General features: G+C 40.3%; 1 protein-coding gene across 1 annotated transcript; it reads left to right on the top strand.

Annotated features, from left to right (window-relative positions):
- The first annotated feature begins 422 nt into the window (after nucleotides 1–422).
- On the top strand, nucleotides 423–8,722 carry LOC135473914 (protein rolling stone-like). The gene is made up of 4 exons (XM_064753846.1): nucleotides 423–750; nucleotides 6,546–6,759; nucleotides 7,849–7,977; nucleotides 8,294–8,722. The coding sequence occupies exons 1-4, from the start codon at nucleotides 652–654 to the stop codon at nucleotides 8,698–8,700; spliced, it is 849 nt and encodes a 282-aa protein (XP_064609916.1). The 5' UTR covers nucleotides 423–651; the 3' UTR covers nucleotides 8,701–8,722.
- Nucleotides 8,723–17,720: the final 8,998 nt, after the last annotated feature.

Here is a 17,720-nt window from a genome sequence, read left to right as displayed (position 1 = left end):
CCCGGGGGAAACCCACGACCATCCGCAGGTTGCTGCCAGACCTTCTCACGTACGGCCGGAGAGGAAGCCAGCATGAGCTGGACTTGAACTCACAGCGACCGCATTGGTGAGAGACTCCTGGGTCATTACGCTGCGCTAGCGCTTTAACCGACTGAGCCACGGAGGCCCCCCATTGCATTATGATGTTCATAACATAATATTATGTTGCCTTATCATAATGCACTTCAATATTGCTAAATGTAACAGAGCAGCTTTTAGAGTGTAATAAATACTGCGGCTACATTGCGGAAGTAATAGCACATTAACGGAAGATGAGATGAGGAAGTGAGATGTTCATTTCTACATCAGTGGGATTGGTTGGCTAGTGCTAATGCGGGCTGCTAGGTTCTGATGTATAACAGGACTTTTCAGAAGTCAAAACTTTCAGTATTCATAAGCAAACCGCCGGGTCCTCAAGACTCAGTTTCAAACTGATGAAAAGACACCACTGCACGGGACTTCTGTCAGGCCTTTGAAACTTTGCGTCAAATTGTGGGCTGAGTGGCTGAGTGGCTGACCTAGATGACGAAGATCTGACTGACTAGCACTAACACCGTGATCCGAACCCTCAAAAACACTGATCGATCGTACACGGCCTGCCGTATATCAGACATGGCCGACTCTCTGCGATACATTCGGAACTGTGATGAACTGAACCGTAGAAACTTTGGACTCAAGTACAGTCAACCTGATCTATTCTACAAGTCACAGGTAGGCCTTACGGTGATATTTTAACTTTTGACTTTAAAACAGAAATAGGGTTTTGATAATTTAAATTTAAAATTTGTGGTGTTTTTAAGCCTTATATTTAAGTATTTATATTTTAAATTTTTGGTATTTGCTCTCAAGATAAATTCAGGCATCTACCAACTCTCAGGTTTATAGTTGGAGAAAATCTGACCCATTTATACAGGGTAATCATATACCTACATGCATATGGGATCTTAAGTGGGTTTTCCCCGGGCTCTGTCTGGTTTCTTTCAAACATAATGCTGGCGGCCATGAAGTATTCTTGGATACGCCGTAAAACACCAACGAAATAAATAAATAAATATCACTGTACTGCTTGATGTTGATAAAAGCATACAACATAACACTGATAGATAGATCGGAAGATTTTCTTGTGACATTAAAATTCTAGCCATTCTGAACCAGGATGTGTCAAAATGGCAGCCGTATAGACTGACCGCTTCTGTGAACGTCCAGATCTGCGTGACGTGACCTCCAGTGACATCGCGATCATACCAGCGGTGCATGTGTCAACGTTATCTTACTATTGATATCGTGAAGTGGTGTTAATACTGGGTTAGAATGTAGAACAAGTCCTTTCATAAATATTGGACAAGATTGACAGGGTGTCGTTAGTATGTTTGATCCTAAGAATAATTGAACGGCGACGATTTTCCACTGAAATCTACAACCGAACTAAAAAAAAAACCAAAGCAGCTGTGCCTTGCTGACAACGAAGCTGCTATTTGGAAGGCAGAGTAGGCTCCCTTGAAACTGTTGAATGGCGTTGGAAGCTTATGGAAATCCATTTAATATCAATTTTACCGCTACCTTTCTCCAATGCATTTTTGGCTCTACAATGAAACCTCAGCTCCTGCAATATGATGGTCTCTTAATCTCACGTTAATATATGAAGCCTGTAGAACGATATTGTGTAATCTTGTGTATGGCATAGTGGTATTAGACAGACGTCGCGGGTAGCACAGGCTTATTGGCTGTCTACCCTGACAGCACCCGGTACCGTACATGAATTACATTTAAAATACTGCCAGACAAGCACACAGGTAGGACACAGTTGGTCGTTTACCGTGCTCTTCGCGGGAAACTGGCGGTTACTGGCACTCACTGACAGCCTGTAGAGAAGACAGGAAACTACATATGTTCATTTTGTTGACACATGCACATGTGATTTGGCCAAGAGCCAATATTGTATTACCTGTTGTTTTATAATGTTCTCAAGAAAATGTTTGGCGATACTTAATCGTCAATTGTGTAAACCAGATTTCATATGGAAAATCTCGATTCTGTCGTTCTCCTAAATCACATTACAGGTTCTGTCAGTTTTCGAAAAATCGTGCAAAATTTTCAACAGAATAACTATCGATTACCTTTCTTGACCTCTGTGTAGCCTAGCAGGTAATAAAATCGGGTGTATATAAGCATAGTTACATACGAAACATTTGAATGTAAGCTCACGTTGGCTCAGGGTTATATGTGTGCCTATATATATTTAATTTATTGTACATGTGTTCTAAAAATGACAGCGCAAGAATGTCCAACATGTGCGTCACCGATATTTTGAAGTAGGGTCTACCTTATAAATCAGTTGTGTTTTGCACTAAAAGCATGCTATTCACCGCTTGCTTCCTCTCCGCTTCCTGATAAGGTCTACCAGCATCCTGTAGATTGTCATGGGTGTCCACGGGTCTCTGCCCGGTTTACTCCCGCCACAATACCGCCACAGTATTAACTGAAACATTCGACGTAAAACACCAAAACACCAATCGAATAAATTATCAAATGAAAGCATGATATTGTCATAACTATAGGCTACCATATAACTGCGTTTCGTATTCGTTCGTTTTCATTAACACCCCTGCCCGTGTAACGTGAAATCAGGACGTTCGCGGTAGTTAAGTCTGCCAAATCAGGCTGTTTTGACGAAATTTTTCACGGGGCGTACAGATATGCACACCATACTGGCGACAAATGATCTTCCACGAACGTTAAACTGTGCAAACGGCCATCAAGGCCCCGCGAACGGTGAGAGAGAGGAAGTCTGCAATCCGCTTGCCCAAGATCGGGTTTGAACCCATAACTCGCACTTAACTCATAACTACTCGGTCGCGGCTAGCTCCTGTTTAATTTTAAGCAATTACAAATGAACATTGCAGTTCCGTTAAAGTGGTGTCAAATGAAATTCAGAAATATACGGAAAAATTATTCATTTCAGAATAGTAACTCCCATGCAGTCTCCTAAAATAGGAATTACCCTATGTCGCCTTCGTTGAGAGGGTGACACTTTCATTTTACATTGTCGTCTAGTTACGGTGAAGTGTCTGGCCACGGCCATATGTTCATACTTTCAAATGTGAATCAAATTGTTGAGCACGACGTTAAACCCCAAGCACTCAGTCAGATGTGAATCTCATTATCGTGCAATTGCTGGCAGTTTATCTAATTAATAGGACCGCATCGGTGGCTTAATGGCTAGACCGTCGGACTCGAAATTGAGAGACCCAGGATCAAAACCGTGTAGGGTCATACCAAAGACTTAAAAAATGGTACTTGTTTCCGCCTCGCTAGGCTCTTAGAGGTTAGAGCAAGAAAACAGGACTGGTTGGCCCGGTGTCAGTATAATGTGATTGGGTGTGTGTCATGTCTGGTGTCTTTGGCATGATTCTTCAGAGGTGGCAGCACTTTGGCGACATGGACTCGCCCTGCCGCAAGAAGACACAGTAGGCCTATACCTAATAACTCCTCATAGTCATATGACTGAAATATTGTTAACTGCATTCATTCATTCATTCTAATCAGTAGAGCGGAGTATTTGTTCCTATCGCATGCTTTTCTTTTATCATCATGCATCATGCTATAGCTAAGGTTCTTTTTCCTGAATCTATGCGCAGGAGTCCTACGAATCAATTTACATGTACTTCAGTGAGTTTAGGTCTTAAGCTCGAAAATTCTTTTCTCTAAAAATGTTAGGGTGATGTAGATGTCCACGAAAACAAACACAAGCCTCGACAAGGTTCCGGAAGTTAGTATCAGTGGTATGACATATATGGTTAACTACTAAGTCCATTACCTAGAAGTATGCAACTTCCCTATAGCTAGTCTCTATGTCACCTTACACTTTTCTTCGAAAATTATTTATGAATTATTTATCTCTTTATTGCGCAGCAAACGTTTAAAAAAACATCTGATGCATGGTTGGGAAAATGTTCCAGACGCCGTTGTGTTAAAATTATGACAACGGAGAGTTTTGTAAAAGGACTACAATGCCTTTGATAGCAATTGCTTTAGAGGTGCTTGGAAATATGAAATGGGCTCTTAACTGCATTGCAACAATGATTAGCCAAATCATAGTTTTTAAATACGGAGTTTCGGTTTCAAGGTGTGGCCAATTCTTGTAGAAGCCGATTACATTAGATTTCTCATAATTCAGTTCACAACTTCCAGCCAAGAAGTTGACATATTTCTCTACCAGGTGGGGCGGGCTTCTACAGATGACGTAATATATTTGCTGTGCCGTGAACACTAGCTGTAGGGAAGTCGTATACTTCAAGGTATCGGACTTCTTGTGACACACAACGCCCACAGTAATAATCTCATATACTTAATTGCTAATTAAAGTTTAACTCCTAATGGTTATTTTGCGGTTTTTATCGCAGAAGATTGTCAGATAATGGTGAAAGTGAAGTTTTTTTTAAAAAAATCTCTCTAAAGTGCATAAACAAGAGTACATTAGTTCCTTCCTTATTTTTAAATTAAGAGAGAGGGTACGAGGAATTTTTGTTCAAACAGCATATCTGTCACTTCAAGGGCAGACATTCATTAGCTGTTTGTATTGTGCCTGATAAAAAAAACATAACTAGACATTCTATTCTACTCAGTTCGACGGAGTGACATCATACCTAAAACGAGATGGGTGTTACGACGTGGTGCAGTCGGGCATCAATTGCAGCACGTGGGCATACCCACGGGATCCGTTTGTACCTCGTTCATCCCGGTCGCTGACAGACCCAACTCGTCTCGGCTCGTTGACTTGATGTGCTGATGTGCATCGTATTTTAGACATCATTTGGCCAAAGTTAAAGGTTCTGCGCCGTCCACAATCCGCTGTACGATTTTTTTAGGACGTTTTGAGAACTACTTTGGTGTGACAATAGCATAAGGCAAAGTTTTCTTCCAGGAAAGTGTGATTTTGAAATAAAAAAAAATTTTATGCTACTGCCATTAAAAGTTTGCAAGAGGGAGGGAATGTTGCAAAACAGTAACACCAGACTCAAGAACTATGAGATGCTGAGAATTCACGCTCAAATCCTAAAATTCTTTATATCATTAATCTAACCCTCAAATCCGACAATCACGTACGCTTCATCAATTACAAACAAGAACAGTCAAAACTGGGCAAAACAGCACTATTTCTGACACAACCGATGATGCCTCTACACAAACCGATTATATTTTATTATTTCCTGCGTGATCCCTATGTTTCATAGAATCGATTACAGAAAGATTACCTGTTTGTATCTAGTTACATAGTGTGTGACAAATACGCACGTGTTAGTGGTTTAGTGCATATGCCTTATAGTTCCATTCTAAATCACATATGTACTTACTATAACTACGTTGAGATTACGGGAACTGTCGTATGTCTAGATAAGCTCGTGATCTCGACAGGCCTCAGTTCATGAAGTTCTCACACTTCAGACGTCTGAAGGTTATACAAATATATCAGTAACCTCTGATCGAGAGCGAGTTATAACACTATAGCCCAGATAAAACAAAAAGCGATTTGTCAGACTGAACGTGGGATACGAGGTCGCTACTGGTACACTCCTGGGATAACTTTTGACCTATATCAGCAGTCCTGTGTAGCTGATACGTAACTACATGTACATTGATGTGGCTGTCATATATACGAAATGTTATCATATCGTACCCATTCAATGAAATGCTTTCATAACGCCAGAGTCCTTCTGGTATATACACTCACATTTTCGCTAATCATTGTTTCAGGCTAAAATGTGTGGGAATAAATGTGCTCATGAGTTCACATGAACTCGATTATCAAACTATACAAAATGTATGTATGTTTAACGTGAACACTATGTTATTTCACTAGATCTGTTGGCTGAAACTAGTTAGTGTATATCTGACACATTTAGCAAATAACGCAAACGGTTTTCGTGCTACGAAGTCCAGAAAAACAAGAATGACAAATTGTAAAACTTAGCATCGAATGTCGCTGGTGATTCTATCGTGGTTCAGATGGTTATATACATCGGTACAAGGAAGAGTCATACTTTGTCTCAAAATTGCTGGTATTCTTGATCCCACGTCTTAAGTGTTTTCATACAGTTCATCTGATCATTTTTATTATAATAAAAGGTAATCATTTCTATCTGAATATAACGTTAGAAAAGTGCAGAGGTAGTTCAGCAAAATATACTTCTTTTATATGGATCTCCTAAGAACAGTGGACTCTGATCCTTTAATTGTACGGAAGCCAACAAGTCAATCAAAAGTTACCTTCATCTTTGTTTTGGACTGTTGGTGTCTTGCTGGTGTATTTGAAGTTTTTTTTTTTTTTTTGACAGTTTTGCTACCAGACTGTCCGCTGTGCTCTAAGTAACGCGAGACATTCCACCGTCAAACTAGTCGGAAATATTTTCTTACATTGTTGTCGCAAATTCACCACATCACTTTTCTCCAAACATATTCCCAAATAAAACAATAATACCATTTACAACTGTTTTTTTCTGTTCCAGTGGCCAATACCTCCTGTCGTGTATCTGTTGTTCAGGTGGGCGACAGCCTCGTACCTTGCTGGAGTGAAAATCTACACAGCCACGTTCTGGCACTATGGCCTTCATTTCATCTTTCTCACAAACTGGACCTACTTGGTGCTGAGTGTCAGCTTTGTTTTCAGGGCAGTTACCTCGACAGTTTTCTACGTGCGGAGTAAAAAACTGGATCATACAGGTAGCCTATATCTGTGTCCACATAGAAAATGTGTTGAATTTTATGACGGGGGCCTGATTGCCAGCAAGCTGGCGCAGTGTAATGACCCGGAGACCGCTTCGGTCGACCACCCGTTAGAGCGTCCGCCTCGAAGTCTGGAGACCTGGGATCAAACCCGGGTCGGTTCATATCAAAGACTTTAAAAATGGTACTTGTTGCTGGCTCGTTTGACGCTCAACACTGAGGGGCAAGAGCAGGGAAACAGGACTGGTTGATCCGGTGCGACGTGAAAACGTGAAATCCCAAGCACACATACATAGGCCCTACGTATATAATGACCCAAGGGCTTCTCGCTCTGAGTTCAAGTCCAGTTCATGCTGGTTTCCTCGCCGGCCGCACGTGGGAAGGTCAGCAGAAAACTGCAGATGGTCGTCGGCTTCCAGTCCGGTTTCCTCTCACCATAATGCTTAACGCTGACCTACAAGTGAATATCCTTGAGTACGGCGTAAAACGCCGATCAAATAAATAAAGTTATGACGGGTATTGCGTCATCAATGTGTATGCCACTGCTGTCTCGAATACTGGATTATTTAGACAGTAAATATCGAAATAGGCTACAAGCAGTGACCAGTCTTTGATCCTTCGGTCGACAAATTGTTGTCTTGTTCAGGGTAATCAGAGAGTAAGGTTGGTACGTTATTCATGAAAACGTTCACGTTACTATGCAAGAAATAATCTTTTTACTGAACCCGCTTCGTGGGTGGAGAACGGTGTAGAATTTAGGGGATTCCCCACAGTTCGTCAGGTACACTTGCCAGGCCGTTATTTTTTTTTTTCAACTTGTATTGTACATCTGTTTAACAGACAACACTGTTGACTAGTGGCATGCATGTTAATCTCATTTTTCAGGCACTTGATTTAAAACATTGTACAGATCAGACCCAGGCCCCGGCAAAACCAATGGGTTACGGTTAACCATTGTTAAAATATTAAGAACCCCTGTATTTTTTCACGATTGGAAGTTTCTGTTGAAATAAGCTTTACAGTATATCCTGGTTTTCGTCCTGAAATATACGGGATTCAAACGGCTTACGTTTGTCTCTGTTTCAGGGGAGATAACTCAAGCGTCACATCACATTTTCTCCTGGCGCACTTCCTATGCTCAGTGGATTCTGTATAACGTATCGACGACGGCATCTTTACTCGTTACGATAGCTTTTTGGATCGCCATATACCACGGTAAGTACAAACCTGTGTCTTTAGAGCCTTCTGCATTTTATTATATTCTTAAGTTTCAACTGTAAACGGCACCTGCTATATGTTAAAACTTCTACAGTATGGCGTTTAAAAAAACATTCAAGCAAGTGAATGAATATGCCACAAAAGGATGTCAAACTTCTGATCTGGCAAACCTCGTATTGTAAATGAGATAAGAAAGCTATATGAAAATGTCATCAATATAATGAGAATGTATTTTTACCTAGATATTTGCTTGCCAAACATCTCTTCATTTTAAACACAAGTCTTCGATTTGCTTATTTTACTTCCATTTCAGGAGAACCCATACAGTTTGTAAATTTTAACGTTCACGCGATAAACTCCGTGATCGTGCTCTTGGACCTCGCTATTACAGCTCACCCGGTACGGCTGTATCACGTGTACCAGCCTGTCCTGTACGTCCTTGTGTACGGCCTGTTTTATATCATATACTGGGCTGCCGGCGGGGTCGATCCTCACGGAAACCACTATATATACAAAGTTCTTGACTGGGGTAGAAATCCCGGATCGGCGGCTGGCTTGTCATTCGGTCTGGTTTGTCTCGCTGTCCCTCTCATCCACCTGTTTGTGTTTGGCCTGTACAAGTTGCGCTTGTACATCCACCAAAGAGTTTACCGGCCATCAACACATACTATACTACCCTCAAAATCATCTGAAGTTCAGCTAGAGGTTCATGATGTATAAATTATGAATATGGTGTTCGCCTGTGGACATTTCTTCATGTTGTTATCATTAATAAAGCATGTTTCTCACATTGCCAATGCTTTTTTTCCTGGATAATGTCGACTGTCTTAGCTGGTAAGCAAATATCACTGATTATGATTTGAAGAATTTAAATTAGCGAACTTACAGAATGAAATAGTCTAATTCCATATTCCTAGGGGATATAAATTTCTTACATTTATTTATTTCATTGCTGCTTAACGCTATGTACTGACCGTACACAAGCGTCACCGACCGCTTATTAGCATCTATGCCTCAGAAGCAGTAAGAGCACTGGATCTATGCTGTATTGGATACGAAAAGGACATTCGTATACATATAACAGACATCACCAGTTTTGTAAAACAATGTCGATATAATGATATTAAACTACAGTACCAAGAAAATGAAGCCATGTGAACTGACAACACCACAGATCATCTACCGTGTGACAGTTGGGCGTTCCCGAGTTCGAAGCGACGAGAGAAAAGCAAGCGGACCCAATGCTGATTCCTGTGCCTCAGTTCAGGAAACGCGCCTTTCTGGATTCCAATCATGTCCCCAACCAAAGAAAAATCTGAACGGGGCAAAATTAAACGCAATGTCGCAATGTCTAGTGTCTTGTTGGAAGGCGGTAGGACACAGACACCAATTCCTCGACGAAAGGATTACTGGCTGACGGCATAATTTCACCCGGCCGATTCAATTTGTGTTTCAACTTTCGGGCTACTGTTTTTTTCTGACCACCCAATTTGATACGATCATGTCACAATAGGTCACGCCTGCCCTCCATGCGGTTATCAATGGTATTTCGTCTTGATGGGCTTGGCTTTACAAATTGGGTTACATGTTCGGCTTCGCATGACTTCAATCGAAACCCTCCCCGAATTCAAGCTACCCGCTAATTTTATTCCTTGGCTGTCGCGTAAGGTGCCACCATTAAGCGGTCGAAGGCTACTATGTAATCAAATCATGAAGCGAGACATAAAATACCTTGTCAGAGAGAGTATCATCGTGACTTGATTGATGAGAGAAGGACGCCACCGATCACTCCCGAAAAACAGGGAGAGAGGGGATGGGGATCACACGGATTATTCCCCGTGTCTGGGGCCCACCTATAAAAAAGCCCTGTTTTTATCGGGAGGTTATAAGTTGGAGGAAGGTATGTGACTAGAGGTGCAGTTGAACTCATTGATTACAGTTAGCTTTATCCCTTTGTAATTAGAACGTCTCGGAAACGGTCTGACCAGAATCCCGTATTCCGACTGAACGCCCTAGCCAGCTTACTTTCTTCGTGTTTCCCCCAAAATGTCTCCTGCTTTTTTTCTCCTGGATTTTCAACAACTCGGGCAGAGTTTCCTTTCCCTCCTATAACAAAAAATGTTATAGGAAGTTTTAATATAGTAGCTACGGGGTTTTTACAACGACCGCTTTGATTGTACCGAGAAGATATACAGCTATAATGTGTTTTCTAACAGAATAATTTCAAGAGTTATGTCCCCTGCGAGCAAAGTTGGGAATGGCGCAATCAAGGGAGATGGCTTAAAGAGACAAGAGATCGATTTAACTGGTACTTAATCAATTCACTCAATAATTAGCAAAAGCTAAACAATGAATTTTATGTATTCGATTTTCTAATTCATCTCGACAAAACAATTGCCAAAGACAACACAATAAATTTAAACTTAGTTAATCAATTTCGTTGAACCTATTAACATGCACACAGTACATGGGGCATAGTATTTAAGCGGTGTAGCCTGCACCTCAAAGGACCTTGTCAGTCAGTGATCACATACACTAGCCTCATACATACTGATATCGTGTTCTCTAAAGATATCTTGTTGTTGTTACATTCGTAGTATCAGAACTGATCTTAGCTGACCAGACAAAAACAGTTCAGATTGTTAAATGGTTTCATGAAAACATCTAGGTAATGTGACCTACCCTGTAAACAAATCAACATAATCTATATATGGAGCAGCTGCATCAGTTTTACTACTGAAAGCAGGTGTCACAAGAGGACACCCGGCACCATGTACAGCCCATATTTGTATCCCAGTTATTATGATTTAAAAGCCTCTTACTTGGCCGTATCATATATTTTCCAAAATATTTTAACCGAAAACGTTGAAATGAAGACATGGCAATAATTTTTGTAAGCTCTAAATTCAAGTCTAATCCCATGATTGCCTTTTCTGAACATACAAAGATGTTTGTGTTGTTACCTTAATAATGTTCACAATCATTTACAGGTAAAGCCAACTTTTGTATTCACTTTCATTTTCTGTTTCAAAAAGCCATGTCATTAAATTGCAGAAATAAGAACAGAAATGGCGTAGTTTATTGTGTACATGCCTCTTTCAAGTTAAAGAGCGGCGCATACGATCGGTCAGCGAGAGCCAGATTTGGGGAATCAATTACATTTTAAATGGTACGAAATAAACAGTTGTAATCAGGCAATCTCTTCTGGCAGACGGAGGGGATTATCTTCCCACTTAATCGCTCTGTACCCAGGCAAACGGCTACACAGCAAATCATCCAGAATCCCAGGCAAAGGAACATTTCGCCAACTCATCAGAACTCGAAGCTCCTTGAAGGGCACATTTATATGAATTATGCAGAATGAGCTCTCGATTGCTGTCCTCTTAACAGAAGTCTCTAGCACGCAATGGCTTAATTGTTAACTTGTAACTACACGTCAATACCGCTTATCAGGCCGCGGATCAGCTCCACCACACCGGGGCTGGCAATCACGGCCTTTCCTGTTTTATTGTCCCAGAGTATGTGGTTTTAAGACGATCATCCCACTTAAAATGAAACACGCAAGACTCACAGTCCGTGTGTTTTGTGAGCACGCCAATGCTTGTAGTGTGTCTCGTGTATTGGCAGAGAATCCAAAATTGAAACGCCCTTTGCCCTTTGCTCATCACCAAAAAGAGAGCATTCGATGGATTTATGAGACGTGCTTTTTAGCTACTTAAGTCTTTCAAAGAACAAGATTGCTCTCAGTTATTTGCCCAGAAAAAGTAAACAATTAAACTCGCGGAAATTAAACTTTTTCCTGTTGGATGTGCGTCAACATATCTGCGCAAGTGGGGAATGTGTCTGTACATGCAATGTCTGTCTTTATTACGTCTGTAAATTGTCAAGGATCTTAGTCAGTTTAGGCTATAGATAGAAATCCTTAGTTATACTAAGAGAAAGCAGCATAAATTTGCATGATGGTTTAATGAACGGTTTATTTAACCTGAGAAAAAAGTCGAAAACTTTCAAAAGTTATAAGAGTATCAGATCCTTTTCGCCGATGGAAAAAATTTGAACCTTTAAAGCAATCGATCACTTCATGAATAAAGCAATGAATTTAAAGTATGTATAAAAATTAATGCAAATTTTCGTGACAGGACCAAGTAAGCGATCGGAGCAGGAGGGTCAGTCTGTCAGGTATTTTATGATGTAGGCATGCAATATTGACTAGAATACATACATGTATAAACCGTATTGTGTTGTATACTTTGAGGGGAATGCTGGTAGGTCCAAGATTTCATTTAACTTTCTGGTCAGACTGTTCCAGGTTATTACTTACTCGACGCCGTCTCTCCTTTGCGAGAAACAAGAAATCCACAATGACTTTGAAATTACCAGAGATCCTCTTGTAATGGAGACAAGACGTGATGGGCTGACGGCTGCGGTATGGACCCAGGGTCCCATGTATCAAAAACACATCCTTCTTATCGTCCTCACTATTGGTGAGAGTGGGGAATCGGAGGGCTGATCCTGCCAGAAACATTGGACTTTCTCCACCAAGGAGAAGTTCATTAGCCGTTTGATCCGGAGCTGATTGAAACTTCGGCAATAAATGATTTTTATGGGATGGTATTAAAGCCGCTGCCAGAACCTTCTGTTGTCATATTTTCCCCGCGCCCTTCGCCTTTGAAACCATCCTTAATCCCGCTGTCACAATTTAGCCACCATTTCATCAGGTTGGAGTTATCAATCGGCTACATATAAAAACGATTAATTCTTGGTCGATTGGGAAGGCGCCACACAGTGCCGTTTCGTGAAAAATCACAGCGCTCCTGTGTGGGACATAAAAAGAGAAGCAGGCTGTCAAACGCACAACAGCCATCTGAGGGCTTCATTCAACATGTTGACCACCGGATAATTATTCTCTCTTGGCGCTTCACGACCAGAAATAAGATTTTTACCGAGCTACAAGTGAATCCCCAAAATAGATCGATCGCCGAACGCTTGAAAAAGGAAGCGCTGCAAAACACTGAACTACCACAGAACTTGTAAACCTAGTTTACATACAAAGAGGTCAGCAAAGCAATTAAAGTGTAGGGTGCAAGTTGTCAGCTACTTTTTTTTTAATCTCGTCACTTGTGAAAACAAAGCCATTATGTGAAAGAATATCACTGATTTGATTGATACTAGGTGTCATATTTTAGAAATCACTGCATTTCGCCATGTACAATTGAGAACAAGCGCAAATTCATCGACATCTCGCAAATGAGAGAGAGAGAGAAAGAGAGAGAGAGAGAGAGAGATGCATGTCGCAAAGACGTAAAGAAGCCCTAGTGGATTTGAACAAGTTGCTGCATTGATACGATCAAGGCCTTACTAAAATTAGAGAGTACTATTTGAGTAATTAATTGTCGTGTGCGACATTCGTACGCCACTCGTAAACAAAGGGGCGTTCAAAGAGCATTTTGACTAGTCTCAATGCAAAACATCATTGCATTTATATTAACTTTAAGAAAAGCTTATAAGATATGAGTGCAAAGAACTCTCTTAGAATTACCTTCAGCGATTTACTTATTTCTGTTACCACAAAATCATGCTCCATGGTTTTAGCATCAAGCTGAGTGCCTGAATGCGGCATGTTAACAAATTAAAATGTACGAGGCATACACTATACTTTAACTCTATAGCTAATTCTGCTTCTAGCTCTGAGTGTATAAGTTTTGTCCTACCGAAATTATTGAACAATAATAGACAGCTTTTTCTGTTACTCGTACATTCGTATGTTGCTCTTGCAATTGGTTTCTCATGCAGTTCTTGAGAAATTCGATATAGAAGAAGGCCTGACAACATACTTTAAATTAACAAGTATATGTCTGCGTGAAATTTAAAACGTATTCGTTTAGTTTTCGTTAATGTACCATTCCTTTATTTTCCATCAGATGAAACTTTTAGAAAAGCAAATACACAATCACCTTCTTACAGTTTTTGGCCTTTTTTGCACCTCTTAAGTTTGCATCGTCCTCATTTACAGCAAACATCTTAACTTCTTCTCTATAAACATTAAAAGCTATATATGTATTTGTTAAAGAAAGTCTCCTCAGTTATTAATCAATTTCGAACTGGTTATATCCTTTGCAACTATATCATACATTTTGTTTGTCCTGATTCTCTATATGACAATGAATGTGTGACCTAATGTATCTTTTTTCTACTTTTTAAGACAAAGTTGTTTAAGCGCCTTTGAAGTAATTTTGACGTTTCTGTAAATGAATTGATAAATGGGTCATTTTTATGTTACTAATGTGTTTTTTTTGTGGTAAATCCGGACTGGCGTTTGGACAGGTAAGTTGTTGTTTTAGTAGAAATACGCCACCGGGAGAACGAATTAAACATAGGTTAAATAAAGCGGTCTGTAAAGCGATGCCGTGTGTTAAAGAGGATCATTTAGGGATGTAACTACGAGCCTATAAGGCGTTTCGCACTCAATTCTATTAACCCTACCTTTGCACAAGCCTGCCACTGTATGCCAGTGCTTTAAAAACGGTCATATTTTACAGACCACATCTTTTGAAGTGGCAAATTGAGAGAACAGTTGCCAGGAAATAAAGCAATTGATCATTTTGATGATTTTCTACCACACCTATAATGAGGATTACCTCGTCGTAGTGACCAAGGAAGCTCGCCCGGTGGGGAGCATCAAAACCCATTACCACTTAGAGGGAAGCTTCTTTCCACCATTTTCTCAATCGACAGTCCCATAAAACCGTGATTTATCGCCAACACACTCAGAGGACAGTAACTATCAGTGATGAACATGCTCGTCTTCAATATAAACACATATGTCATCGAGGACATCCGAAACAATTGACAACTGCGTCTCGGATTTCCGTCTGTCACTGCATGACTGCTCAGCAATTCGCCGTCTTCCCCACCTTTCAGTTAATTGTTACATTAACACATAATAAGTGTGAGTTACTCACAGGCACCGGGTTGTTAGACCTTGTTCCTGTTATACGATAGCCATACGATATTGTGCTTCCAAAGTGATACCTGACTAATGTATACAGCGCGGACGAATGTTTAGGAGAAAGCGCATCAAAACGACACATGGTAATCGGGATCAAAAGACCTATTCAAGAAGCTGAGTCAGTAAAATAGAAGGCTTACAGCATGGAGAGTAAAACCAGAACAGTGTGTTAATTGGAAAATAGTCACACCTTTAATCTGCGAAATACAACCTTTTGTCATTTTACCTCAGTTAGGGTTTTATTTTAGCTGTCCGTGTAAATGCTTAAATAGTAGCAAATTACACGCCCCCACCACCATCCCCCACCACCCCCAAGCACGCGGGCTTAAGTAGAATCAGATACGAAAATTGTAGCGATGTTAATCGCAATTTATTTATACCTCACTAATCAAGCCTTATGGCGAAGTGTGGTCTTAACTTTTGCAAAAGTTCATTGAAATGATCGTATTAGTGGGGAATTTTGTAATAATACATTTTCTTATTACTAATAATCCGTACATGATAAAGGACACATCAGTCTGCACTGTATTTGAAGGAAACTACCAAGCAACTGTTCAGATGACATACCTTACATAAGCTTTAATCTGCACAAAGCTACCGACTGTCTCCTGTCACGCTTGCGCATTTATACAACAAGATGGATAGTTTCAGTTTTGCCATCCCGTATTGCATAACTTGTAGATTCTGTGTGTAGTGTGAGGATTCCAATCAACGTCACAAGTTATGACTACAAAAAACTAGTGTGTCAATGATTTACCACTTCGCTGTAATTTTGTTAGACTTTTCATGTGAATAAATATGGACGGAGTGCCCTTAGTCTAAGCATAGCGGTCTGCCTCATAGTTGTGTGAAATCCGGCTTCGTCTGGGATGAGGGCCTGTGTATTTATAGGGTTGGGAAAAAAAATCTCCAACTTGGATATATACACAATTGCACGCTGTGTTACATATTGTGGTGTGCGACAACGTACATACAGGTATGGTAGACGTTTAGGATCCTACTTAAATTTACGCCCCCAAGAATCTTGCTGTCATCTTTCCAGCATCATTTTAAAACTTTACTTCCTTGGTGGTTTGTGCTGAAAGGTTATGTTGGAAATTGGTTTTGCGATTATTGCCCTAGACCTTCAGATATGATAGACGGTATCATACAAATAGCTTCTATGACACACAGATATAAAGCAGCCTGCAACTGAAACAGCGACAGTTGGATTCGATGTCATAACGTTAATGGCCATGGGCCTACAGGCCATGGCGACAACACTGATTATCAGAATTAGCATGCAAGGCGAGGGACCTGTATTATAATACACTGTATACTATTTAGTGAGTGTCAATGTTAGGCCAAATGTTATTTAAAAAAGACTTGTGACAAGTTTGTGACAAGCTTGTGCAAAGTTATGGTTCTTCCTCTCATGTTTACCTTAATCTGGATATATTTTTTCAAACCTGTTTTTAAGTAACATATAAGAAATATAATGAAAGACAGATAGATTTACTGCTTATCGGGCAACAATATCAGAGCAGCGTGAGAACGGTCCTTCATGGTGTGCAAGTTGTATAAAAATGTTGAACTTGACGCTCATATGCCATTTGTGACTGACGAAGGGTACTATATTATATAGCTTTATGAACTTTTATAATCACATTAAATATCTCTGAAAAGATAACATTCAATTGACACTGAATAAGAAAGCGCATGTTATCAAACATGTAGATTAATATAAAATGTTATTCTTTTTATCCCTTTGTCTTTGCATTCAGCAAATTAGCCGATCATATATTTTAAAGGAACACAATTAAAGGCGAAGTTTCAAATTGAAAAAAAATAAACAGCGATTAACTGGAACAAAAATGTGCACAGTGAAATTCCTCCAAAAACATTTCATTAACACAGCGAATAGGAAGTAAAAAGGTTCAAATATTACTTCTACCTTAAAGAAGACGTGCGCAATGACGCAGGAGCCTCTCGCCAATGGGATCGCTTTAAGTGCGGCTGGCCGTGAGTTTTCCCGTTGCTCTGCCCGCTTTCTCCTGCCATATCGCCGTCGTATAAGTGAAATATTCTTCAATACTACGTAAAACACTAATCCAATAAATAACAGAGACATTTGTTCAACTTTTTAATCATTGGCTGTTGAAGGTATTTATGTGACTTTATGTAAATATCGATGTATGTTAGTGCGGTAGAAACTGCTGTGTCAGTGTAACTGAAAAAGAAGAGATGTTTGTGAGAGAACACTGTGTTAAAAAAAACATAAGCTTTAATCACAAACAAATAGCCTATATGTAACGTGACAAAAATCAGCATTATAGTATTTTGAAATTCTTTTTTTTTTCAACCTGATCTATAAATCGCTTGATGCTCCACTTGGGAATGATATAACGTGGACATCATCAGTCCCACCTGTCTATAGCCATTGATTTACACCCCTCTCTCCCTACCCTCCCCCCGCCTCACCCCCAACCTCACACAGTTTGTTAGTGGGTGCTTTCAAACGCCTGATCGCATGCTACATGTCTATCATCTTTCCTCAACAGGGTCAATTTGTGCACACTATCAAACAATTCGGTCAGATCTCCTTTCCTGTGCCTCGGTGTGATGCACGATGGTCTGGCGCTGCCACGCCTGACCTGCGCGCAGAGGGGCAGGTGCTCGTGCCGACCCTGGCCGCTAGGATTGCTCGCTACTGCCAACTTTTAATTACAGAGCCAGGATCTCATAGACGCCA

Source organism: Liolophura sinensis, chromosome 8, assembly GCF_032854445.1.
Source record: "Liolophura sinensis isolate JHLJ2023 chromosome 8, CUHK_Ljap_v2, whole genome shotgun sequence".
In the NCBI taxonomy this organism is placed as follows: Eukaryota; Metazoa; Mollusca; class Polyplacophora; order Chitonida; family Chitonidae; genus Liolophura; species Liolophura sinensis.
This window is presented reverse-complemented; position numbering and strand designations above follow the sequence as displayed.

Bases quoted from the DNA above. Each gene is read 5' to 3' on its own strand.
- LOC135473914 (XM_064753846.1), top strand. From the start codon at position 652: ATGGCCGACTCTCTGCGATACATTCGGAACTGTGATGAACTGAACCGT. The intron at 751-6,545 runs GTAGGCCTTACG...TTTCTGTTCCAG, and splicing joins ATCTATTCTACAAGTCACAG to TGGCCAATACCTCCTGTCGT. The intron at 7,978-8,293 runs GTAAGTACAAAC...CTTCCATTTCAG, and splicing joins TTGGATCGCCATATACCACG to GAGAACCCATACAGTTTGTA.